The 27,668-nt window shown below is 48.4% G+C and overlaps 1 protein-coding gene across 1 annotated transcript; it reads left to right on the top strand.

The window, feature by feature from the left end:
- Positions 1 to 308: 308 nt before the first annotated feature.
- On the top strand, positions 309 to 27,329 carry FBXL18 (F-box and leucine rich repeat protein 18). Its single transcript, XM_066577236.1, has 5 exons — positions 309 to 390; positions 5,098 to 5,292; positions 8,817 to 10,369; positions 18,589 to 18,807; positions 27,031 to 27,329. The coding sequence occupies exons 1-5, from the start codon at positions 376 to 378 to the stop codon at positions 27,185 to 27,187; spliced, it is 2,139 nt and encodes a 712-aa protein (XP_066433333.1). The 5' UTR covers positions 309 to 375; the 3' UTR covers positions 27,188 to 27,329.
- Positions 27,330 to 27,668: the final 339 nt, after the last annotated feature.

Here is a 27,668-nt window from a genome sequence, read left to right as displayed (position 1 = left end):
GTCCTCTAGAGCTCCCAGTACTGCAGAGTATTGGCCCCTAGAGCTCCCAGTACTGCAGAGTATTGGCCCCTAGAGCTCCCAGTACTGCAGAGTATTGGCCCCTAGAGCTCCCAGTACTGCAGAGTATTGGCCCCTAGAGCTCCCAGTACTGCAGAGCATTGCATCCCGGACCCCCCAGTACTGCAGAGCATTGCATCCCGGACCCCCCAGTACAGTGTAGATGTTCGCAGCACCCCCAGTGACTCCCACCAGCACATTCAGCCTGGCTCCGCCCACGCCGGTCACATGGTCGTGACGTCACGCAGGTCCTGCAGCCCGCTGGGAAGTGTCGGTGGAGGCGGCGGTGATGAATGAGCGGGCGCTGCCGGCCCCATCATGTCCGGCGGGGAGGTGAGCGCTCTGTGCAGAGGGGACGGGGTTCTGTGTTGCACCTGCTAGGCTCTCATTTCCTGTCCGGATTACTTTCCCCTCCGGTGTTGGTAGGGAGGGGGGGCACCGGTAATAGGAGGTTCTGTGTACCGGATCCGCGGTGACTGACCGACCGCCTCACGTGTGCGGGCAGAAAATACGCCGAATATTATTATACCGGCGAACAAGAAATCGCATGCGATCCGTCGTGTAACCGAGATCAGCGGCGCTGACGACATCGTACAAGGGGGCGAGGCTTACCACAACGTAGGGTGGTACCTCCGTTATTAGTGGCTGCAACTAGTAACAGCGCCCCCCATAGCGTTCCCCAGCAGTAGCACTGCGCCCCCCCCCCTAGTGCCCCCAGCAGTAGCGGTGCCCCCTGTAGTGCCCCCAGCAGTAGCGGTGTGCCCCTAGTAGTAGCGGTGCCCCCTGTAGCACCCCCAGCAGTAGCAGTGCCGCCCCCCGCCCCGTAGTGCCCCCAGCAGTAGCGGTGCCCCCTGTAGCGCCCCCAGCAGTAGCGGTGTGCCCCTAGTAGTAGCGGTGCCCCCTGTAGCACCCCCAGCAGTAGCAGTGCCGCCCCCCGCCCCGTAGTGCCCCCAGCAGTAGCGGTGCTCCCCATAGCGCCCCCAGCAGTAGCGGTGTGCCCCTAGTAGTAGCGGTGCCCCCTGTAGCACTCCTAGTAGTAGCGGTGCCCCCTGTAGCGCCCCCAGCAGTAGCAGTGCCGCCCCCCCCTCCCGCCCCGTAGTGCCCCCAGCAGTAGCGGTGTGCCCCTAGTAGTAGCGGTGCCCCCTGTAGCACCCCCAGCAGTAGCAGTGCCGCCCCCCGCCCCGTAGTGCCCCCAGCAGTAGTGCTGCCCCCAATAGACAATACTTCCCTCTCCCCAGGAAGGAGCGGCGGTGAACCCCCTGATGGTAGCGCTGGCTGGAAGTCCAACCAATCAGAGCCCGCACCGTCCCGAACTCCTGGCATCCTGGATGTTGAGCGCCAACGCCAGAACAAGCGGAGGTGCCGCTGATGGGCTTTTACATCAGAGCCCCCCGTAGGCCGGAGTAGCTGACTCTAATATACAGCTTACAGGGGCTGTACGACATCAACCAGTTACGGGATGACTTGCCGTTCAGTGGGGGGCTCCGCAGTGAGACCCCCGCCCATCTGGAGAACGGGACTTTGCATTGTTCTTCCTTTCACTACGGGGGTCGCTGTGAAGAGATGCCGGCACGCCCGTGCTGTTGGCACTCCATTCAGTGGGGCTGACGGAAATACCTGAGTGGGCGCCGCAGCCCCATGTAAAGTGAATGGAACGCCTATGTGCTTGGGCGACCCGCACTCCGTTCAGTCTCTCCTCACTGTGGGGGGTGCAGTAACCCTGCAGTGAGGAGGACGGGGGGCACAAGATCAGTGGAGGTCTCAGAGACCCCCCCACTGATCAGCAAGGTATCTCCTTCCTGTGGATAGGGAACATCTTGTAATAGCAGCTGCCAAACTATCAGCCGCCCCGGCGCTGTGCCACGAGTCCCCCCCGGCGCTGTGCCACGAGTCCCCCCCGGCGCTGTGCCACGAGTCCCCCCCGGCGCTGTGCCACGAGTCCCCCCCGGCGCTGTGCCACGAGTCCCCCCCGGCGCTGTGCCACGAGTCCCCCCCGGCGCTGTGCCACGAGTCCCCCCCGGCGCTGTGCCACGAGTCCCCCCCGGCGCTGTGCCACGAGTCCCCCCCGGCGCTGTGCCACGAGTCCCCTCACCACATAAAACCCATGCAGAGACTGAGCTGACCTGACTGAGCTGACCTGACTGAGCTGACCTGACTGAGCTGACCTGACTGAGCTGACCTGACTGAGCTGACATGCGGCTTGGAGTTCAGTTCCACAACACATCCATTTTATCGCTGCTTCCGCAGCGGAATCGCCTCTTTCTACTGAGCAGGAACTCCAAACCGAAACCTGCTTCAAAATTTGCACAAATGGTGGCGGTTTGGAGGCAGGCTTACCACGGCTGTAAAATGCCCACTGGGGCCATCCAGCTGCACATCAGCCCCCGTGGGGACCACCTTAGACCTACGTAGCAGTCTGGCTTAGGGCAAAATGGTCTAAACAATCTGCACTGTCCTCGGAAGGACCCGATGGACAGAAGGCCAGAGATCTGGGGGCCCGCTGCTTCATTTTAGGCCTTAAATAATGGCCACCTTGGTAGCCAGATCTTTAAAAATATGGTTAAAGGGGTTGTCCGGTTACTGGAGACCCCTGCTTCAATAGGAACCCCGTATTAAAATAATAAAGTGAACTAAACTTGCCCCTCCCCAGCCGCCTGGATCCAGAACTGCAGTCCCGCTGTGGTCCCAGTGATTGTTGTGACCAATGATGTCACAGGAAATCAGGTGCAGCCGATGAGAGGCTCGTTCTCCTGGCATCAACGCTCACATCCTCAGTGCCATGGTACCAGGTGTTGGAACATGATGGCTGCAGCAGTTATCTGACTTGCGGTAACATCATCTGCCACCACAATCACCGGGACCACAGCGGAGCTACAGCTCTAGAACCCGGCAGTCACGGAGGGGTAAGTATATCTTATTTTACAATTACAAGTTATCCATAGGATAGGGAATAACTTGTTGATTGGTGGGGGTCTCAATGCTTAGACCCCTGTCGATCTCAAGAATGGGACTTCCCTGCCCCTGCTGTCTTGTCACTGCGGAAGTTGCTTCTTTCCCCGCAGTGACGTAACTCAGAATCTGGCCATCCATGCGTGCTCAGCACTCCATTCATTTCAGTGGGGCTGACGGACATGGCCAAGTGGCACCCGCTCGGCTATCTTCCCCAGTGACCCACTGAAAGTGAATTGGAGTGACAGTGTGCTTGTGCAACCAGTGCTCCATTCAGTCGTCTGTTCTTGAGATTGTCGGCGGTCTTAGCGGTGAGCCCCCCATGATCAGTAAGTTAACCCCTGTGCTATTGAGGGCGATAACTTGGAGTTGTGTTACAACCCCTTTAATGAGTTGGAGTGCCCCCCGGACAGCGCGTCTTGAGGGTCATGAGTGCCCCCCGGACAGCGCGTCTTGAGGGTCATGAGTGCCCCCCGGACAGCGCGTCTTGAGGGTCATGAGTGCCCCCCGGACAGCGCGTCTTGAGGGTCATGAGTGCCCCCCGGACAGCGCGTCTTGAGGGTCATGAGTGCCCCCCGGACAGCGCGTCTTGAGGGTCATGAGTGCCCCCCGGACAGCGCGTCTTGAGGGTCATGAGTGCCCCCCGGACAGCGCGTCTTGAGGGTCATGAGTGCCCCCCGGACAGCGCGTCTTGAGGGTCATGAGTGCCCCCCGGACAGCGCGTCTTGAGGGTCATGAGTGCCCCCCGGACAGCGCGTCTTGAGGGTCATGAGTGCCCCCCGGACAGCGCGTCTTGAGGGTCATGAGTGCCCCCCGGACAGCGCGTCTTGAGGGTCATGAGTGCCCCCCGGACAGCGCGTCTTGAGGGTCATGAGTGCCCCCCGGACAGCGCGTCTTGAGGGTCATGAGTGCCCCCCGGACAGCGCGTCTTGAGGGTCATGAGTGCCCCCCGGACAGCGCGTCTTGAGGGTCATGAGTGCCCCCCGGACAGCGCGTCTTGAGGGTCATGAGTGCCCCCCGGACAGCGCGTCTTGAGGGTCATGAGTGCCCCCCGGACAGCGCGTCTTGAGGGTCATGAGTGCCCCCCGGACAGCGCGTCTTGAGGGTCATGAGTGCCCCCCGGACAGCGCGTCTTGAGGGTCATGAGTGCCCCCCGGACAGCGCGTCTTGAGGGTCATGAGTGCCCCCCGGACAGCGCGTCTTGAGGGTCATGAGTGCCCCCCGGACAGCGCGTCTTGAGGGTCATGAGTGCCCCCCGGACAGCGCGTCTTGAGGGTCATGAGTGCCCCCCGGACAGCGCGTCTTGAGGGTCATGAGTGCCCCCCGGACAGCGCGTCTTGAGGGTCATGAGTGCCCCCCGGACAGCGCGTCTTGAGGGTCATGAGTGCCCCCCGGACAGCGCGTCTTGAGGGTCATGAGTGCCCCCCGGACAGCGCGTCTTGAGGGTCATGAGTGCCCCCCGGACAGCGCGTCTTGAGTGCCCCCCGGACAGCGCGTCTTGAGTGCCCCCCGGACAGCGCGTCTTGAGTGCCCCCCGGACAGCGCGTCTTGAGTGCCCCCCGGACAGCGCGTCTTGAGTGCCCCCCGGACAGCGCGTCTTGAGTGCCCCCCGGACAGCGCGTCTTGAGTGCCCCCCGGACAGCGCGTCTTGAGTGCCCCCCGGACAGCGCGTCTTGAGTGCCCCCCGGACAGCGCGTCTTGAGTGCCCCCCGGACAGCGCGTCTTGAGGGCCCCCCGGACAGCGCGTCTTGAGGGCCCCCCGGACAGCGCGTCTTGAGGGCCCCCCGGACAGCGCGTCTTGAGGGCCCCCCGGACAGCGCGTCTTGAGGGCCCCCCGGACAGCGCGTCTTGAGGGTCATGAGTGCCCCCCGGACAGCGCGTCTTGAGGGTCATGAGTGCCCCCCGGACAGCGCGTCTTGAGGGTCATGAGTGCCCCCCGGACAGCGCGTCTTGAGGGTCATGAGTGCCCCCCCGGACAGCGCGTCTTGAGGGTCCTGGGTGCGCCCCCAGCAGTAGCGCCCCCCAGACAGCACGTCTTGAGTTCTGAGGACTTTTTCCGTGTAATTGATGTCAATCTTTTCTTTCCCCCAGATTGAAAGCCATGAGAAAATGGAAAGTTATTGCATTAACCCAACTGATCTGTCAGATGAGATCCTCCTGCAGATCTTGAGCTACATACCGAGCACAGATCTCATTCTGAACGTCAAGAATACGTGTCGGAAATTCTCTACTTTATGTCTTGACAAGAGCCTCACCAACTGCGTGGTCCTCCGCAAGCAATATCAGGTGGGTTGTTTACACAGAGCAGAAGACCTTCCATGGTGCCTCAAGAACAGCAGAAGAGCCTCTCCTCTCTACCAAGTGCCTGTGATGGCGGGAGCCCGAAATTCCTAATCCATTCGACTGTTCTCATTGAGCATTAAAAGGGATCGTCCCCAAATCAAGTTTTACAACTTATCCACAGGATAGGTAAGACGTCTGATCAGTGGAGGTCTCGCCACTGAGACCTTTTCTGATTTGGCGCAAGGGGGTCCCATGTTCCCTTCTTCTCGTCATTGTGGGTTGGCTGCAGCGATGTGGAGATCAGATGAAGCGCTGGCCACATATGCGCAGCTCCACTCATTTCAATGGGGCTGACGGAAATAGCCAAGTGCTCGTACCTGACCATCTCCGACACTCGTATTAACCCCATAAGGACACAACCCCTTTTTTTTCTTCCATTTTCGTTTTTTCCTCCCCTGTTTTAAAAAAAATCGTAACTCTTCTATGTATCCGTCATCGTAGCCGTCTGAGGGCTTGTTTGGGTGCGCCTTGCTTCTACGGCGTACACGCTGCGACAAAAGTGACCTGATAGCTTTATTCTGTGGGTCAGTATGCTTGCTACGATACTAAACTTATATAGATTTTTTTATATATTGTTTTTTTTTTTCTTTTTTGCGGTAGTACTTTTATTTTTTTTTCAAAGATGTTGAATTTTTTTTTCTGCCGCCATAATTTTTTGTCATTTCATGCGGGACGGGTGACCAAAAGGGCGCAATTCTGGCGTTTATTTTTTATGACGGCATTTATTCGTGGTAAATAATGCGTTACTTTGATAGATCTCATTTTTATGGATACGGCGATGCCAAATATGTATTTTTATTTTATTATTTAGATTCTTTTATTATAAATATGGCAAAAGTGGGTTTTTTTCCTAACTTTTATTACCTCTTATTTTTTGTAATAATTAGTAAAACGTTTTTTTAAATTCTTACTTTTTTTTTGCTTTCCACATGGGACAAGAACTTGCCATACTGTGATCGCTCCTGCAGTATGATGTAATGCCATAGAATTACATAATACCGCGATCTGACAGGTAGTCTATCAAGGCACGCCACGGGCATGACTTGATTAGGCACTCTGCAGTGGCAACCCTTGAACCTTTCAGAAGGCCCCCAGCTGCCATGACACCTGCACAGCAACCTGCAATCTCATCGCGGGGGGGCCATACGGGACCCTCGAACATCAGTCGGGGTATTTATAGGCTCAACAGCTCCAATAAGCGACGCGGCTTATTGGAGCTGTTGCAGGCGGGTATCAGCTGTAAGAAACAGCCGGCACCCGTATTGTATGGAGTGGGATCAACCCGAGATCCACCGTAGTACATACCCCGAATCTGAAGGAGGTAACTGTACGCCCTGCAATGTTAGGAGGTTAAAGATCAATGCAACCGCGTGTGTGCGACCTGCCCTTGATTTGATCTCCTCCTTACTGTGCACCGTAAGTCAGGGAGTGAAACAGGAGCCATGTTCCCGGAATCGGGCTTTTAATACCTGTCCTACAGATGGGCGATAAAAGTCGATTCTGGTACAACCGCCCGTTCTATTTTTTCCAGAGGTCTCGGACAGCCCTCCTGTACATAAAAGTTCTGCCCATGGAAGGGCATGTGACCAATACGCCATCATGCCGCCTGCACTCTATGCATGCACTGGGCTTTGAGCACACTGTATCATTGGAGGAGGCATGATGATATGTGGGTCACATGCCCTTCCAATCGTGGTCATTTTATGGACGCACGGATCGTCCTAGCCATCCAGGAAGGGGGGAAAGCTTGGCGTCTTGAAAATATGGAACAGAACCTGAGGGGAAATGAAGCTGTTGAGTAAGTGCCATACAAAGATCTTCTAGAATGATTGCTGGAGGATAGAAACTTGACCAATACTCTTGCTACTTTTTAAATTAATCCAGATATTTGAAAGGGTTCAGAAAGACGCGCTGTCAGTGGCAGGATACACCAAGGTCTGAGGAGTGCCGTAGTGGCCGCCGCTTGTAATTGCAGGCTGTGGGTCATATTGGAATGGGCAGCGACGGCAGGAGAGCCACAGGGAGAGAGTATTGTGACACTGCAGGGGTCGACTGCGACAAGAGTGGGAGCGGCGGCAGCAGGAGAGGCAGAGACGGCGGCAGCGGGAGAGCTACAGGTAGCGGCGGGAGGAGAGCCACACTCAGCGTGGAACAAGGAGTGAGCGGGGCACCCAACTGTCAGCGGCATACAGCCAGCGGCCGGGACGGTGCTGAGCCCCCGCACACCGGCTGGTAAGAAGTGGCCACATGGAGCAGTGTGGGAGCTGAGGCACTGCCTCACTGCAGGGGAATTCCTCCAGCGCCGCCACGATCGGGCAGGTGAGATGGAAGGTGGACGCCTGCTCTGGGGACAGTGATAGCTCCATCGTCTGTATTGATGTTTGCCTGGCCTGGAGGGTTAGGGTTAGTTTTCCGGTTAGGCTTAGATTATTACCTCTAAATAAAGAGCTAATAATGTAAGCCTGACAGAATTCAGCCAATTGGGAGCTAGGTGCGTGGCAGGGGCGGTCCTCCATCTAAGCCATGTCAAACCGCTAGCTTCCGGTGGTGACAAGGTACAATAATACCTCATAGGGCTATATCTCAAACAGAAGCACAAAGCGCAAAGTGATAGAAACTGAATGGCCTCCCTTGTATCCGTCATCGCTGATAGACGTCTTTTATAGGTGGAAAAAAGCTCCATTGCATTTGGTTTTTGTTATTTCGGATAGAAAAAAGTCCTGCAAGTCAGGTTTTTTTTTTTTTTTGTGCTCCGTCAAAAAGATGGGAGGGAAACGGAGAAGAAAAAGACCCCCTAAAATCAACAGGAATTTTACATAATGCGTTTCTTACGATGGAACAGAAGAATGGAATAATTAGACTCAATCTGAACATAATCTTATTGTTAAGTTATTGTGTAACAAAACTACTTTTCTCAGTCAGTAACTGCTTGTACACCCTCTGGTGGCGGGGTTTGCATGAAGCAGACCCAAGAGGCAAGGCTGTTCTATACACAGCCGTTGCTGGCTGTCCCTGACAGCTGACACCCACCTGCAAGAGCCATTATCAGCGTTCATGCTGATGGCTGCTGTTTACCGTTTAAATGCTGCTGTCAATTCTGGCAGTATTGAAATGCCCCGATTAGGGTATAGGAGGTTCGACGGTCTCCCTGCAATAAGATAGGGAAGTGCCATTTGCTTGTCATGGCAGCCCAGGATATAACCTGTAATAGTATTACTCTCCAGGTTCCTCTAGAACTCTTTCAGTGAGTTCTTCTTCACCACGTCCTCAGGCAGAGAGTTCCACAGTCTCACTGCTCTTACAGTAAAGAATCCCCTTCTATGCCGTGCATAAACCATCTTTCCTCTAGGGGAGCCCCTGACTGCTAGCACAATGCCAAACTTTTTGTTTTTTGATTTTTTTGACTTGTGTATCTTATGTTTTTGCTCTACTTTTATTTGTGCATTAACTTTTTTTCTTCTTTTCAGGCCAGAGATGAACAAGTGAAGCAGATGCTGCGAGTGATCTCCCGAGAGGTCTGTGAGCTCGATATAAGTGACTGCTACTGGCTGAACTCTCCTACCGTGGAAATTCTGTCGAGCTGTAGAAAGCTTGTTAAGCTGAATATGGCCGGCTGTTCTGTGACCTCCCTGCGCTTGTCGAGGATTCTTACAAATCTTCATTTTTTGCGTTCGTTGTCCATCGACATCAATGCAGGTTTTGACTCGGGGCAGTTAAGTAGCGAGTGTAGAACTACCCTAGGGCACTTAAGGGAACTCAAACAGACCCTGTTCGTTCCATCTTACGGAGTTGTACCCTGTTGTACTAGTCTTGAAAAGTTGCTTCTTTACTTTGAAGTCTTGGACAGAACTCGTGAAGGAATGGTAATGTCTGGGCAGCTGATGGTCGGAGAAAGTAATGTTCCTCATTATCAAAACCTGAGGTTATTTTATGCTCGTCTGGCACCCGGATACATAAATGAAGAGGTTGTTAGATTGTACTTGGCGGTTCTTAGTGATCGCACCCCAGAGAATCTCAGATCTTTCCTAATATCTGTTCCTGGAAGCTTAACGGAAAGCAGAGCTACCAAAAATCTCTTTGAATTCATGGTAAAGAATGTGACGTTGGAGGCCTTCCAGTTACCCAAATCATGGCTTAATGGATCTTCTCTACTCCAGCACATGAAGTTTAGCTGTCCGTCATATTTGAGCTTTAGCCGCTGTATGATTTCCGGTGAACAGCTTACTCAGGCACTCCTAAATGGTGGAAAGGACTGCAAGAGCCTCGTCGGTCTGAATTTGAGGGGTTGCACGTTATGCCTTATTTCAAACATACCTTTTAAGAAACCGGAAGATGATATAGATTGCTCCGTTTTAGACAGACTAATATCTGCTTGTCTGAACCTTGTACATCTGAACCTGTCATCGGCGCATCATCACAGTTCGGACACGTCTGGAATCCATCTTTGCAATGTTCTTTCACAGCTTAAGAAATTGCGTTCTCTGTCTTTGCCGGTGTGTGCGATAGCCGATAACAAAAGAACGGGCAAAAATCTCCACCAGCCTACGGGACAGTCCGCGCCCAGCACTTCTGCTTCCACGTTCAGCAAAAAAGTACGTATCGGAGCACAAACCTTTCCAAAGGCACCCGAAGAGCAAGAGAGTCTTCAATTACAGTCTGCATTCTGGAAACTTCTTAAGGGAATACCGGCTTTGGAGTACTTGGAGCTCATTGGCTCGAATTTCTATTCTGTTATGCCTCGAAATGATCCAGCAATACGAAACACTTACCCACCATGTAAACGTTCCCACGCTGTAAGTGACGCAGATGTCGCCGCAATCGGTCAACTCTATTTTTTGCAAAGTCTTACACTCGCCCAACTTCCGGGAATTCACACAGGGTCTTGCCTTGTGAGCATTGGCAGAAGCTGTCAGCAACTTCAGACGTTGTCGCTGGCAAATTTTGGCATGATGGGTAAAGTTATGTTCATGTCCTCTCTGTGTGAGATGTTGACGCACTGCAAGTATCTGAAGGATCTGAGGTAAGAGGCATTAACCTTTTCTGGAACTCTACCTGTGTGTTTTATATATCTTCTCGTTGGTGCTATAGAGCCGTTATATTCCCCCCCCTATATATCCAACTGTACTAAAATAACAAAGGGAGCTGTACTTGGCCGTCCTCTGCTGCGGGTATCGAGTGCCGTAGCCCTGCCGTCCTCCAGTGTTTGTTGCGGAAGATGATGTCATCAGATGTTACCTGACCGCTGCAGCATCACTGCCCGCTCTCCTGGCATCAGCACTCACATCATGGGCACCATGATGCCAGACATTCGGAGCAGTGATGCTGGCAGTCTCTGATTAGCTGCAGCTGTCAGGTGATATCCAGTGACGTCATCATCTATAACAAACCCTGGGAGGATGGCGGGCTACAGCTCTGCATTCCCACAGCAGAGGATGGGTAAGTACAGCTTCTTTCGTTGTTTTAGCTAAGTTGGACTATAGGGAGAATGTTGTCCATTAATCGGACAACCCCTTTAGGATGATTATGCAAACGGCAGGTGTGTGTGACCAATGGATACTATTAACAGTTGTCATCTTAAAGGCAACCAAAACTTAGGCATACTAGTAAAAAGAAAAAGAAATTACTCTGGTTTACTGGAAAAGTTAGTAATATACAGTGGTAAAAGGTAAAAGAAGTCTGCATATAAGAGGTTTAAAGTGTACCTGAGTTTTCAGCAAGTTCTCCTTATCCCTTATTTGCTGCTACTTGCACCCTGTTTTATGTAAGTTTGGATTTTTGGGTGGTGGTCTCCATTTTTCTGCTGTTTGCAATCTACTTTCAGGAAGGAGTGTGTGCTTTAAGCCTTGAATTCTGCCAGTAGTTCACTGTCCTGACTTCCTTGCCCTTAAATGTTACATTGAGCTGTCTCTAATCCAATCAGCATGGAGGCAGTATCTGAATGCCCACCCCTCTGCCTTACCAAGATGATTGTAGGAGAGGGGCAATCGGTGATATTCTAGCCAATTGGTTAGTAAATACATACATACACGTGCTGTAAGAGCAAGTGAGGCAGGGATGGTGGAGACTGCAGACACAGTGTGTGCAGATCTATCAGCATGTGAGAGCAGGCACGCAGCCTCTGAAGATAACGCCTACCCCAACCACAGCTATGAAAACCTCCTAGCGTCCCAGTAACTACAGAAGCTCAATACCTAACAGACAATGGATTGCAGAGGGGCTGGAAGGGGGACCCCTAGTGGCAGCCACTTCAGACTTGATTTACAGAGGTAAAAGAATAATTTTTAATGAAAGTATGTTACAAGATTGAGACACACACAGGTTATTAGATGAGCATAAGTTGCCACTTTAAAGAAACTGGAAAAGTAGTCGACTTAGGCTGCCTGCAGATGGGCGGAAATTCCGCCGCGGAATTTCCGCCCCTGGATGCCTACATAGGATTGCATTACAGCACGTAATTCTATGCAGGCGGCCGCGGTTTGTCTGCGCGAAATCACGCGCAGCAAACCCCGCACAGAAACGTCACTCACCGGCTCCGCTCTGCGCATCCGCCGGCAGCCTGCACATAAAAGAGCCGGAGCCGCGGGAGCAGGTGAGTCCGCGGTGCTCTCTGCAGGCGCTCGGGTCGGGTCCCACTGCGAGAATTCTCGCAGCCGGATCTGACCCAGTCGTCTGCTGGCGGCCATAGAGTTGTATAAAATTAGACAGAAAGTGGCAAAACAAAATTAGTAATGCTGCAAAAGCATTGAAAGAGGAAGAAATGGCCAAATCTATTAAGGAAAGGGCCAAAACCTAGTAAATCTGCAAAGGCTCTGTCGTCAAAAACGATGGCTAGCAGTCGGCTGTTTTCTGAGTCAATGTGCTCGTGGACTGAGCTGATTTTTGTAGGAAGTAGACCGCTCTGTTCTCTATGTAGTGGCAAGGTTTAGTATTACAGGCAAAGTTTCAGTTCCTTTCAATAGGAATCTGACCTGCAATACCAGGCTTGGCCACTGCAGTGAGAAAGTTGCTCTCTTCTTGCTGCAGAAATCATCTCAACGGGGTCCCAGAAGACAGACCTCCGTCAATCTACTATTGATAACCTATGCTGCTGAGAGGCTATCAATAGTTTACAACTGGACAACCCCTTTAAGGGTAATCTTATCAGCTTGAAGGTTCTGTCCAAACTGCAGGCATCATGTTATAGAGCAGGAGGAGCGGACTGATGTATAGCTTTATGGGGGAAGATTAAACCTGTGTTCATGCTGCTCTGACACTCCAGTGGGCGCTCCAACGGTCTGTTCTGGGTCCTATTCTTTTTGATATGTTGGTAAGTGATATAAGGTATAACACGTAAAGCCTGTCTGTCTGCTGATGACACAAAAGTGTACAATATGGTTGATACTCCTGGTGATGTCTTCAACATGGAGAACAATTTAGCCTGATTGGATAAATGGTCAAAACAGTGGAAACAGCAGTTCAATGTTTCCTGGGAAGAAGAAATTCTCAGACGGAGTATCATATTTGGTCTTCTATGTTATGCAAGACATTAGAAGAGAAGGATTTTGGGGTTCTAATTTTTGACAACCTCAAATTGAGTCCATAGTGCAGTCAGGCAACAAAAGGAACTAGGTTGCTTGGCTGCATAGAGAGAGGTATAACAAGTAGAAAGAATTATGTTTGGAACGAGAAGAATAGGGAGAGCAGGACATGATATATATATTTTTTATATGTTATAGGAGGAGAGAAAAGAGAGGGGGACATGATGGAAACCTTTATATATGTTACAGGAGGAGAGAAGGGAGAGGAGAACATGATGGAAACCTTTATATATGTTACAGGAGGAGAGAAGGGAGAGGGGGACATGATGGAAACCTTTATATATGTTACAGGAGGAGAGAAGGGAGAGGAGAACATGATGGAAACCTTTATATATGTTACAGGAGGAGAGAAGGGAGAGGAGGACATGATGGAAACCTTTATATGTTACAGGAGGAGAGAAGAGAGAGGGACATGATGGAAACCTTTATATATGTTACAAGAGAAGCGAAGGGAGAGGCGGACATGATGGAAACCTTTATATATGTTACAGGGGGAGAGGAGGGACATGATGGAAACCATTATATATGTTACAGAAGGAGAGAAGGGGGAGGGGGACATGATGGAAACCATTATATATGTTACAAAAGGAGAGAAGGGGGAGGGGGACATGATGGAAACCTTTATATATGTTACTGGAGAGAAGGGGGAGGGGGACATGATGGAAACCTTTAGGCCGGCTGCACATGGCCGTGACGGGCTCCGCCGTGGAATATTCTGCGGCGAAGCCCGTCACGGCGCCCCCCAGGACCCCATACTTACCAGCGGATCCGGCGTCCTCGCTCCCGCATGACGTTTCCCCGCCCACCGCCGCCGCGTCACGTGACACGCCGGCCGCGTCATATGACGTGGCGGCGGTAGGCAGGGAAGCGTTTTTGTGCTACAGCGGAAGATAGCGTGAACGGACGGCTTCCATTGACTGCAATGGAAGCCGTCTGCGCGTACACCCGTGGCAAATAGAGCATGCCGCGGGTGGGGACGGGTGATTTCACGGTGCGGAATTCCGCACCGTGAGCATTGTGCTATTAGGTTCAATAGAACCTAATAGCAGCGGGCAACGCAGCGGATTTCCACCGCAACTTACGCGGCGGAAATCCGTTCGTGGAAAGGAGGCTTTATATATGTTACAGGATGAAGCGAGAGGATGACATGATGAAAACCTTCTTATATGTTACAGGAGGAGAGACGAGAGAGGGGGACATGATGGAAACCTTTATATATGTTACAGGAGGAGAGAAGGATAGGAGGACATGATGGAAACCTTTATATATGTTACAGGAGGAGAGAAGGGAGAGGAGGACATGATGGAAACCTTTATATATGTTACAGGAGGAGAGAAGGGAGAGGAGGACATGATGGAAACCTTTATATATGTTACAGGATGAAGGGAGAGGAGGACATGATGGAAACATTTATATATGTTACAGGAGGAGAGAAGAGAGAGGGGGACATGATGGAAACCTTTATATATGTTACAAGAGAAGCGAAGGGAGAGGCGGACATGATGGAAACCTTTATATATGTTACAGGAGGAGAGAAGGGAGAGGAGGGACATGATGGAAACCTTTATATATGTTACAGGAGGAGAGAAGGGAGAGGAGGACATGATGGAAACCTTTATATATGTTACAAGAGAAGCGAAGGGAGAGGAGGACATGATGGAAACCTTTATATATGTTATAGGAGGAGAGAAGGGAGAGGGGGACATGATGGAAACCTTTATATATGTTACAGGATGAGAGAAGGGAGAGGAGGGACATGATGGAAACCTTTATATATGTTACAGGAGGAGAGAAGGGAGAGGAGGGACATGATGGAAACCTTTATATATGTTACAGGAGGAGAGAAGGGAGAGGAGGACATGATGGATACCTTTATATATGTTATAGGAGAAGAGAAGAGAGAGGAGGACATGATGGAAACCTTTATATATGTTACAGGATGAAGGGAGAGGAGGACATGATGGAAACATTTATATATGTTACAGGAGGAGAGAAGAGAGAGGGGGACATGATGGAAACCTTTATATATGTTACAGGAGGAGAGAAGGGAGAGGAGGACATGATGGAAACCTTTATATATGTTACAGGAGGAGAGAAGGGAGAGGAGGACATGATGGAAACCTTTATACATGTTATAGGAGGGGAGAAGGGAGAGAAGAACATGGTAGAAACCTTTATATATGTTATAGGAGGAGAGACGGGAGAGGAGGAAATGATGGAAACCTTTATATATGTTATAGGTGGAGAGAAGGATAGGAGGACATGATGGAAACCTTTATATATGTTATAGGAGAAGAGAAGAGAGAGGGGGACATGATGGAAATCTTTATATATATTACAGGAGGAGAGAAGAGAGAGGGGGACATGATGGAAATCTTTATATATATTACAGGAGGAGAGAAGAGAGAGGGGGACATGATGGAAACCTTTATATATGTTACAGGAAAAGAGAAGGGAGAGGGGGACATGATGGAAACATTTATATATGTTACAGGAGGAGAGAAGAGCGAGGGGGACATGATGGAAACCTTTATATATGTTACAGGAGGAGAGAAGGGAGAGGAGGACATGATGGAAACCTTTTATATATGTTACAGGATGAAGGGAGAGGAGGACAGGATGGAAACCTTTATATATGTTACAGGATGAGAGAAGGGAGAGGGGGAGACCTGATGGAAACCTTTATATATGTTACAGGATGAGAGAACGGAGAGGGGGAGACCTGATGGAAACCTTTATATATGTTACAGGAGGAGAGAAGAGAGAGGAGGACATGATGGAAACCTTTATATATGTTACAGGATGAGAGAAGGGAGAGGGGGAGACCTGATGGAAACCTTTATATATGTTACAGGAGGAGAGGAGGGAGAGGAGGACATGATGGAAACCTTTATATATGTTACAGGAGGAGAGAAGGGAGAGGGAGGACATGATGGAGATCTTTCTATATGTTACAGGAGGACAGAAGGGAGACTGGGACATGATGGAAACCTATATATATGTTACAGGAGGAGGGAAGAGAGAGAACATGATGGAAACCTTTATATATGTTACAGGAGGAGAGAAGAGAGAGAGAACATGATGGAAACCTTTATATATGTTACAGGAGGAGAGAAGGGAGAGGAGGACATGATGGAAACCTTTATATATCTTACAGGAGGAGGGAAGAGAGAGGGGGACATTATGGAAACCTTTATATATGTTACAGGAGGAGAGAAGGGAGAGGAGGACATGATGGAAACCTTTATATATGTTATAGGAGAAGAGAAGGGAGAGGAGGACATGATGGAAACCTTTATATATGTTATAGAAGGAGAGAAGGGAGAGGGGGACATGATGGAAACCTTTATATATGTTACAGGAGGAGAGAAGGGAGAGGGGGACATGATGGAAACCTTTATATATGTTACAGGAGGAGAGAAGGGAGAGGAGGACATGATGGAAACCTTTATATATGTTACAGGAGGAGAGAAGGGAGAGGAGGACATGATGGAAACCTTTATATATGTTATAGGAGGAGAGAAGGGAGAAAAGAACATGATGGAAACCTTTATATATGTTACAGGAGGAGAGAAGGGCGAGGGGGACATGATGGAAACCTTTATATATGTTACAGGAGGAGAGAAGGGAGAGGAGGACATGATGGAAACCTTTATATATGTTATTGGAGGAGAGAAAAGAGAGGAGGACATGATGGAAACCTTTATATATGTTACAGAAGGAGAGAAGGGGGAGGGGGACATGATGGAAACCTTTAGGCCGGCTGCACATGGCCGTGACAGGCTCCGCTGTGGAATATTCTGCGGCGAAGCCCGTCACGGCGCCCCCCAGTGACCCCATACTTACCAGCGGATCCGGCGTCCTCGCTCCCGCATGACGTTTCCCCGCCCACCGCCGCCGCGTCACGTGACACGCCGGCCGCGTCATATGACGTGGAGGCGGTAGGCAGGGAAGTGTTTTTGTGCTATAGCGGAAGATAGCGTGAACGGACGGCTTCCATTGACTGCAATGGAAGCCGTCTGCGCGTACACCCGTGGCAAATAGAGCATGCCGTGGGTGGGGACGGGTGATTTCACGGTGCGGAATTCCGCAATGGAATTCCGCACCGTGAGCATTGTGCTATTAGGTTCAATAGAACCTAATAGCAGCGGGCAACGCAGCGGATTTCCGCCGCAAATTACGCGGCGGAAATCCGTTCGTGGAAAGGAGGCTTTATATATGTTACAGGATGAAGCGAGAGGATGACATGATGAAAACCTTCATATATGTTACAGGAGGAGAGAAGGGAAAGGGGCGACATGATGGAAACCTTTATATATGTTACAGGAGGAGAGAAGGGAGAGGAGGACATGATGGAAACCTTTATATATGTTATAGGAGGAGAGAAGGGAGAGAAGGACATGATGGAAACCTTTATATATGTTACAGGAGGAGAGAAGGGAGAGGAGGACATGATGGAAACCTTTATATATATTACAGGAGGAGAGAAGAGAGAGGAGGGACATGATGGAAACCTTTATATATGTTACAGGAGGAGAGAAGAGAGAGGGGGACATGATGGAAACCTTTATATATGTTACAGGAGGAGAGAAGGGAAAGGGGCGACATGATGGAAACCTTTATATATGTTACAGGAGGAGAGAAGGGAGAGGAGGACATGATGGAAACCTTTATATATGTTATAGGAGGAGAGAAGGGAGAGGGGGACATGATGGAAACCTTTATATATGTTACAAGAGAAGCGAAGGGAGAGGAGGACATGATGGAAACCTTTATATATGTTACAGAAGGAGAGATGGGAGAGAGAGGACATGATGGAAACCTTTATATATGTTACAAGAGAAGCGAAGGGAGAGGAGGACATGATGGAAACCTTTATATATATTAGGCCGCCTGCAGACGAGCGGGTCGGATCCGGCAGCGAGAAATCTCGCCGCGCGATCCGACCCCAGAGCCTACAGGGGCGAGCGCGTACTCACCCGCGCCTGGCGGCCCCGGCTCTTTGATGTGCCGGCTGCCGCGCAGCCGGCGCATGCGCAGACCGGAGCCGGCGGCCAGGTGAGTGCGTGCTCCGCACAAAATTAGAACATGCCGCGGTTTGTTTGCCGCGCGAGATTTCGCGCGGCCAAACCGCGGCCGTCTGCATAGGAGTGCGTATTGTAATGCACTCCTATGCAGACTTTCAGCGGCGGAAATCCCGCGGGAAATCCCGCGGCGGGATTTCCGCTCGTCTGCAGGCGGCCTTACAGGAGGAGAGAAGGGAGGGGGGGACATGATGGAAACCTTTTATATATGTTACTGGAAGAGAGGAGGGAGAGGGGGACATGATGGAAACCTTTTATATATGTTACTGGAAGAGAGGAGGGAGAGGAAGACACGATGGAAATTTTTCACACCGCAATATTTTAGTCCGTATTTTGCGTCAATTTTTTTCCAAGCCAAAATTGGGAATTGAACAAAAACTCCTAAAAACTAAAATGGAAAGATTTGTATCTCTTCTGTGTTTTGGGATATCTCGTGGTCTGAAAGATTGCTGTGTAAAGTGACCTTCTTGTAAAGTTGCGGTGGTTGCTCCTCTGTTATTCTCTTATGTAGTCTAGTACATGTCAGCCCATTATTTGTTTTCCTAAAAATTGTATATAAACATTTTGTTCTCTCTCAGACTGGAGCAGCCATATTTCCCAGCGAATGACAAGTTCTTCACGGCTCTTAGTCACTGCTCATCCCTGCAACGCCTATGTATTATATCTCGAAATGGAAATTTCCAGGCTGATGCTGTGATGTCATTCATTCACAAGTGTCAAGAGCTAATCATGTGTCATCTGTTCACCGGAGAAACTTTAATGGCTTGTAAAAGCCTTCAGAACGATATAATAAAAAGGTATGGTATTTTGAGAGTTGCAGAAATTATTTTTTTTTAATTTTTCCTTTCATTTCAGAGTTGACCTTTAGTAATTAAATGAGGTTATACAATGTATTCCGAAAGTCTTTAGATCCCCCCCCCCCCACTCTTTTTAATCTTTTAATGTAATCTATGTATAGATTGCATTACAATCTAGGAATAGATCCGAAGAGGGTGTGTGTGTGTGTGTGTGTATGTATATATGTATATATATATATATATATACACACTAGCTGATATACCCGGCTTCGCCCGAGTTAATTTGGTACTGGTGTTTATCGGGTGTTCACACGGAAAATCTTATGAAGTCGTGGTTATTTTAGAGATACTGAGGAAAAATATATGTTCACCATTTTGCATGGTTCTTTGCGTTACCCAGGAAACACCACGGGGAGGTAACCATGCGATGTTTCCTTTATATAAAATGACATCAGGAAGTGAGAGAATTAGATTCCGTACGTAAAATTTGGACGCTAATTCTTTTGCGCTTAGAATTGAACAATCGAGGTGGGACCCATTAGCTTTTCCTATTTATGACATAATCAATGCTCGTGCCAAATTTCATGTTTCTACAACATCGGAAAGTGAGAGAATTAGGTTCTGTACGTAAAATTTGGACGCTAATTCTTTGGCGCTTAGAATTGAACAATCGAGTTGGGACCCATTAACTTTTCCTATTTATGACATAATCAATGCTCGTGCCAAATTTCACGTCTCTATGACACCGGAAAGTAAGAAAATTACATTCCGTACGTAAAATTTGGACGCTAATTCTTTTGCGCATAGAATTGAATAATTGAGTTGGGACCCATTAGCTTTTCCTATTTTATGACATAATTAATGCTCGTGCCAAACTTCACGTTTCTATGACACCGGAAAGTGAGAAAATTACATTCCGTACGTAAAATTTGGACGCTAATTCTTTTGCGCATAGAATTGAATAATCGAGTTGGGACCTATTAGCCTTTCCTATTTGACAAAATCAATGCTCGTGCCAAATTTCACGTTTCTATGACACCGGAAAGTGAGAAATTAGATTCCGTACGTAAAATACGGATGCTAATTCTTTTGCGCATAGAATTGAATAATGGAGTTGGGACCCATTAGCTTTTCCTTTTTATGACATAATCAATGCTCCTGCCAAATTTTAAGTTTCTATGACATTGGGAAGTGAGCGATTTAGATTATGTATATTAAATTTTGACGCTAATTCTTTTGCGCTAGAATTGAATAATCGAGTTGGGACCCAATTACTTTTCCTATTTTGGAGATAATCTATGCTTGTGCCAAAATTCATGTTTCTACGACATCGGGAAGTTGGAGAACTTTTGGCGAGTCGGTGAGGGGGGGGAGTCGGGTGAGTCGGTGAGGGAGGGGGTGAGTCGGTGAGGGAGGGGGTGAGTCGGTGAGGGAGGGGGTGAGTCGGTGAGGGGGTGGGTGAGTCGGTGAGGGAGGGGGTGAGTCGGTGAGGGCTTTCGTCTTTATATAGATATAATTTATTACTACATGAATACATATGACAAGGCACAGACATGGATGTGATTAATTTGCACTTAAAAAAATACAAGAACAGAATGCATAGAGAAATAAATATTCAATAGTCCACTGATAAAGATGTGAAGGTTTTAGGTCCAATACACATGGGCGTATTTACTTTGTGGAATCCGGAGCCTCGCCCCCTGATTCCGCAGCAATTACTGCCCATTAACATGCTATTGAAAATGGCTTTTCCATGTCGACGAGCGGAAATTAATTGCTTTTATCTGCTCACGGAGTTCTATTTTAGTGCAGATGGCTTCCATTGAAGTCAATGAAAGCCGTCTGATCCGCAGCCTATCCGAAGCTGTTACTGCGGACGGGCAGCGGAATCCGCGTTATTGCCTGGCAACGGCACTACCTGTACTGCGCATGTGGGCCGGCTGGCTCATCTGCAGCACAGATAACAAGAATCCAGACAGGTACATAGGGGTCACCGGCCAGGCATCGGGTTGGATTCCGCTGCGAGATCTGACCCGGCCATGTGCGTTCAGCCTTATGGTATCTGAATTGGTGTTAGGGGATCACTAGGCCGGTGTGTTATCTCTGCTATAGATTTCGCATACTTCCAAGTCGCACATCAATCCTCTTGAAGAATTTAGGCCTCTATTGAAAGTGTCAAAAGTTGCTGTAAGTTTGTACTCCTAAATTCTTCTTTTATGGCTTTGGGACTTGAAATTACTTTTTAATATGGGGTACTTCATGTGTTTTATGTTGTGTTTATTAACTAGAAAAGTTCTCAAGACCCAACTCGAAAATATGTAAGGGAATTGAGAATGGCCATCAGAAGCCCGTCTGTGGGTTGGAGTATTCTACATGCTTCCAAAGCTACACAAAGCTGGTAACCCAGGAAGGCCAATTATCTTAGGTGTGGGAACCCTCATTGAAAAAATCTCAGGATGGGTAGAAGGTGTCCTCAAACCACTGGTGAGGAACACAACCAGATACTTGCAAGACACCATGGACCAACTGAACAAACTGTCAAATGTAGGTTCCCTCCCTGATGGCGCCATCATGGATGTAGAGCCCTTATATTCCAAGATCTCACACAAAGATGGACTGACCGCCTGCCAGGCACACCTTTTATGGTGGGGTCAGTGCATTTCACCCCGCCATAAACCTGACATTAGGTTACTCATATACTGAAATCAACTTTTTGGACACCACCATAAAGATTTCAAAGCACCCAATACAGACATTCCTATACCGAAAACCCATTGATCGGCCCACATACCTCCGATGGGACAGTTTCCATCCTAAACACATCAAAAAGTCAGCCAGGCCATCAGATACAACCAGATCTGCTCCAACCCAACAGACAGAGAGGAACATTTATATCACCTTAAAAAAACATTTTTAAATCGGGGCTACCATCCCACCTCAATTAATGACTAAATCACCAGAGCCACCAGGATCCCCAGGAATCACCAGAGCCACCAGGATCCCCAGGAATCACCAGAGCCACCAGGATCCCCAGGAATCACCAGAGCCACCAGGATCCCCAGGACTCGACTACTACAATACACAGAGAAGGAAGGAAACAATCGTGTACCTCTAGTAGTGACCTACAATCCACAGATAGAGGTACTAAGGAAAACTGCAAAGAAACTCCATCATACCCTACAGAAGGAAGACCACGAGATCACCATATTCCCGGACCCTCCCCTTCTGTGTTACAGGCAAACGCTAAATTTGAAGAACTTATTAATCAGGAGTGCATTCCCCTCCGACACACAAAAAGGCACTTATCGCTGCAATGTAACGAGCTCTAAGTCTTGCTGACATGTACTGACTGTGGACAGGATACAAATCCCCAACACACAGCAGGACTATAAGATCCCAGGACATTCACATGTTCCACGTCTGATGTTGTTGTGTACCTGATCCGGGGCAGTAAATGTCCTGTTGGGGGCTTTATGTTGGAGAAATGGGGCAAAAACTGAAAGCCAGGATGAGATCTCATCACCATACAATTAAAGAGAGAAGGACAGAATTACCTGAGGTGGAGCATTTTTGTAGTCATGGACACAACGTAGAACACATAGAACACATAAGTCACCATATTAAAAAGCTATTTCAAGTCACAAAGCCATAGAAGAATTTGGGAGTTCAAACTTATAACAGTTTTTGATACTTTCAACGGAGGCCTAAATTCTTCAAGAGGATTCAATCGTGACTGGGAAGTATGACAAATCTAGAGCACAGATAACACACCGGCCAGGTGACCCCCTAACACTAAAGGCCCATTTAGACTGGACGAATGTCGGGCAAACGATGCTGCATAAACGATGAGCAATAAGTTTAACTATGACAGTGCAGTGTAAATAGCAGCCGTTCAGAATTGAACGGCCACTATGTTAACTGAATGGAGAGGGGCGGGGACAAGAACTGAAATCTGCTCCTTCCGTCCCGCTGTGAGCTAGCGATACAAGCTCCCCTGCAGGAGCACGTGAGCGGGTATGTGCGGAGACGAGTGTTGGGCATCGTTTGCTTGACATTGATCCAGTCTAAGTGGGGTTTAAAGGGGTTGTCCCGCGGCAGCAAGTGGGTCTATACACTTCTGCATGGCCATATTAATGCACTTTGTAATGTACATTGTGCATTAATTATGAGCCATACAGAAGTTATCAAAAGTTTTATACTTACCTGCTCCGTTGCTAGCGTCCTCGTTCCCATGGAGCCGACTAATTTTCGCCCTCCGATGGCCAAATTAGCCGCGCTTGCGCAGTCCGGGTCTTCTGCTCTCTTCAATGGAACCGCTCGTGCAGAATGCCGGCTCCGTGTAGCTCCGCCCCGTCACGTGCCGATTCCAGCCAATCAGGAGGCTGGAATCGGCAATGGACCGCACAGAAGAGCTGCGGTCCACGGAGGGAGCAGACCCCGGCGGCCATCTTCAGCAGGTAAGTATGAAGACGCCGGACCACCGGGATTCAGGTAAGCGCTGAGCGGTTTGTTTTTTTAACCCCTGCATCGGGGTTGTCTTGCGCCGAACGGGGGGGGGGGGGGGGGTTAAAAACAAAAAACCCGTTTCGGCGCGGGACAACCCCTTTAAGTCAGAGACCATAAAACTTTCACACCTTTATCAGTGCACTATTTAAGTATTTATTTCTCTACTTATCCTGTTCTAGAAAAACAAATTAAGTGTAAATTAATCACATCATGTCTTTGCCTTGTCTTCTTTTGTGTGTAAAGTAAATAGCTTGTTCAATTTATTGTATAGGTTGCTATGGATACAGTGATACCAAAAGTGGATGCATTTTCCCCAAAAAATGGGTAACGTGGGCAACCACAATTTTTTTTTTTACACTTTTTTTTCTTATTAATTACTATTTTTAATTTTTACACACTTTTTATCTCCCTGTAGAGGACTTGAACCTGCGATCGTATGATTGCTATGATAATACATTGCACTCTGTCTATACTGCAAATGCATTGTTGCTGTTGCTTGCGATCATATGCTATCACAGACCCAGACTTTAGGCAGTGGTGTCCGGTTACCATGGTGACCCATCGGCCCTTCCCAATGATATCCTAGTGGTCCAATAATCTCACAGAGGGAGTGCGATGTTGCAGTGGGAGACTGGCTGTCAGTCACAGTCACCTCCCGCTGTAGATGGCATCGGTCCAGCTTCTGAGCCCATACCATGCACAGGATGAAGTATCAACCGCCCCAAACAAGACTTACATCATATCATTAAGGGGTTGAAAATGACAAACTAACATCCTGTTGTCACTTTGTCATTACGGGGTATGGAGTGCAGAATGATGGGGAAAAATGGATTCTTCTTTTTTCAGTTTGCACACGGCCACAAGATGGCAAGGTAAAAAAAGTAAGAAGGTCTGAAGAGTTTCTGAATGCATTGTATATGCAATAGGGCTCAGCAGTTGTTAATTGCTTCCCTTCTGATATATCATGAAAGTTTAAAAAAACTGCATGAGCCATAGCACCTATACATGGTTTATGTGATTGTGGAAAAATATTTAAGTAGTGTTGAAGGGGTTTTCCAGCTCGGCACATTGCCCCTGGTGCATCGCTTAAGTTATACAGCAGTGGCCGCCCATGCAGGACACCATTTGTTTCACTTCAATGGGAAGTGCAGGAGAGGCACAGTTCAAGTTCCGGGCGATCCTATTCATTTCAACGGGATCACCAGTGTTTGGCGAGTCCTTGAACTCTATCTCCAGTGATCCCATTAAAGCGAGTCGTAAGCATGTCCAACCTTCGCTGTCAAAATTTTGGGACTTGCTGGGTGCATTAATGGCACTCCTACTGCTGGGACTGCTAATGACCAGCAGGTTATACCCTATCCTGCTGTTCCCTGTTTATAGGGAATAACTTGCTCAGGTGAGAATACACCTTTTAAAAATTAACCTATCTACAGGATAGGTCATCAGTAGCTGTTTGGCAGAGGTCAACTGCCTATGGCCCCAACCGATCAGCTGTTGAGTGAGCCGCTGTCACCCCGTGTGGAGTAGGAAGCAGATGGCTCCATACCTTGTGCAGTGGCTCTGCCTGCTATTGTGGTGAAGGGGCCTTCCGGTTCTTCCTGGCTAAAGGCCAAGATGCAATTTCTGTGACCTCTTTAGCTACACCACTATCTTGAGTGTGTCTTTTCCCTATATCATTATAAGATGTTTTAATTAAAGTTTAGTCTGGACTCTTTTAAACCGATGACCTATCATCTGGGTAGGCTATCAGTAGTTGATGGATGGGGGCCTGCCACTCCGGACCTTGTCCATCAGCTAATTGTCCAGCCCACTGTCCATTTCAGGGGTCGGATGTTGTCATCAGTGAACAGGTGAGGAAGTAGGAGCGCAGCAATTCCACTTCTTGCTCCTCTAGCTGACATCCTGTCTGGGGCAAGAATTGCAATGGCAGCGCGGTGCTCCCATTGATGGAAACAGAGCTACAGCTATTTGAAGTAGATGATTATCTGTTCAGTCGCATAATGGTGGCCTTGATTGTATCTCGCTATCTTGTTCTTTGTCGTCCTGATCTTCTCTTCCCACTGACCTTGCCAGGCATCAGTACTGTTTCCAGTGAGTTAGTGCACATCACGTGGCCAAAAAGAGAGCCGCTGTTTGATGATTTTGCCCTCTAGTGATATTTTCGGTTTGACGCGATCTAACACATCTTGTTCGTTGTCATGGCAGTTCAAGGTATCTGTAGCATTCTCCGCCAGCACCATAGTTCAAACGCATCAATTTTCTTTCTGTCTGTTTTTCTGAGTGTTCAACTTTCGCAACCATACACCATTATGGGAAAGATGATTGGATTGACCAGTCTGGTTTTTGTTGAAATGCTAATGTCTTTGCTTTTCCAGATCTTTTCCATTCCTTGCATTGCATTCCTACCAAGTGTAATTGATCTCGAGTCCAGATTGCCCATCGATTTTGGACCCAAGGCAGATGAAATCTTGGACCGTCTCGACTTCTTCGTTGTTAATTTTTATGTTCACTGTACCATTGCCTACCGCGGTCATGACTTTTATCTTGCTGTTGAGGTACAGTCCCACGCCTCCGCTTTCCTTTTGCACTCGCTGATCGTTGGATAAGGTATTCCAGGTCCCTTTCACTTTCTGGAAGCAGGGTGGTGTCATCTGCATATCGGAGGTTGTTGACATTTTTGCCACTGACTTTTGACTCTGGTTTGTGATTCGTCCAGATTGCATCGCCTCCTGATCGTTTCTGCGTACAGATTAAAAAGCACCGGTGATAGAATGCAGCCTTGGCATACTGCTTTCTCGATTTTCGAACCAATCCGCGTTTCAATGAGCCATCCTGACTGTTGCTTCTTGGTTGTTGTAAAGTGACCTTATAAGCCGTTCAGTATGTTCTGGGACACCCATTTGCTTCAGACACTTCCAAAGCTTGTTATGTTCAACACAATCACATGCCTTGCTATAGTCGATCAAACACATGTACACCTCCTGATGATACTCTCGGGTCTTCTCCATGATCCAGTGCCGGTTCGCTATTTGGTCTCTGGTGCCACGACCTTTGCGGAAGCCAGCTTGAACGTCCGGCAGTTCCTGTTGAACAATTGTCGCAATGCGTTTTTGTGTGCACTTTTGTATTTTTTTTTTAGGTAGGACAAGCTCTATTCGTCTAAAACGGTAATGTTCGTTTCCTGCAGAGCAAAGAGCTCACCCTAAATTGTTGGGGGGCTAATGAGGTAGAAAAGTGCTCAATGCATTTCAGGGTTGAGGCCGAGTTCCCCCTTCATCAGGAAGCTCTACAGCAGGCAACATAAGAAGAAAACAGGAATTCCTCTCTAACCTCAGAAGGGGGCGGGGAGAAGAGGTGTGTTCTGGGGGATCCCTTATAACTCAGGGCTCGACAAACCCCTAGGGTCAGGCTTTGAAGATGCGCTACGGCGTAAGGCTTTCCCGTTTGCTTTAGTTACTCCACACAAATTGGTACCTTGAGCTGAGCATCCCAAATCTGGTACCTTTTTTCTTTCTTTTCTCCTTGTTTCATTTTAAATACCATCTATTGTTTATGACTGTAAACCTCATCTTCATTGGAACATCATTTTTGCATATTTTTGTACTTACACTATTTAAAGGGTTAAATATTTATAAGTGCTAAATATTGATAAGTGGAACATAATATGTTAGGTATAACCTGACTGTCCAGCAATAATGTTTACTTCTCTCAATTTAGGTTTTCTTTAGAACGACCGGCCCTGAATGCCATCATTTTTCCCTTACTTCATGAGAATTTGGCTGAGGTGATCCGAGATGTTCCCTTGATGCATTTGGATGAAATAACTTTATTTAAAAGCAGAGTGGCAGAAGAACCCCCGAACCTCTGGCACTAAGTTTTACCGAGTCTGCAGAAAGAATCTGCATGAAAACCCGTCAAGGATTAACTTTCTTTGCCTCGTACTGTACATAGTAATGTTTCTTATGAACCATATTCCAACCACTACAATAAATGTTCTGCTTCTCGTTTGTGTGAAATTTGCTTTTCCAAGAGGAGTTCCTGGCTTGTGGAGTAGAAGATACAGGATTGGGCTGCGAATTTGCATATTTTTATTGGTAATTTTTAGAGCAATACTTTACAATCTTCAGAATAATTTTTTACGCTGTGTATATATTTAAAATTAAAGTGAACCTCTCATCAGGCTGGCTCTTTCCACCCCTATTCTCAAGACTGACAGCTCCTCAGTGGACCTATGTGAGGGCTTGATTTTTTGGGGGGCAGGGCAAGCTGCAGTTCTCATTTCTACCATTTTTACATGCAACTTTATTAATTTTTTTTTGTGGAGGCAAGGCAACCAAAAAACATTTATTTCAAAC

This window comes from Eleutherodactylus coqui, chromosome 8 (genome assembly GCF_035609145.1).
Source record: "Eleutherodactylus coqui strain aEleCoq1 chromosome 8, aEleCoq1.hap1, whole genome shotgun sequence".
NCBI lineage: Eukaryota > Metazoa > Chordata > Amphibia > Anura > Eleutherodactylidae > Eleutherodactylus > Eleutherodactylus coqui.
Note: the sequence above shows the minus strand (reverse complement) of the source record. Positions and strands in the feature narration are given on the sequence as shown.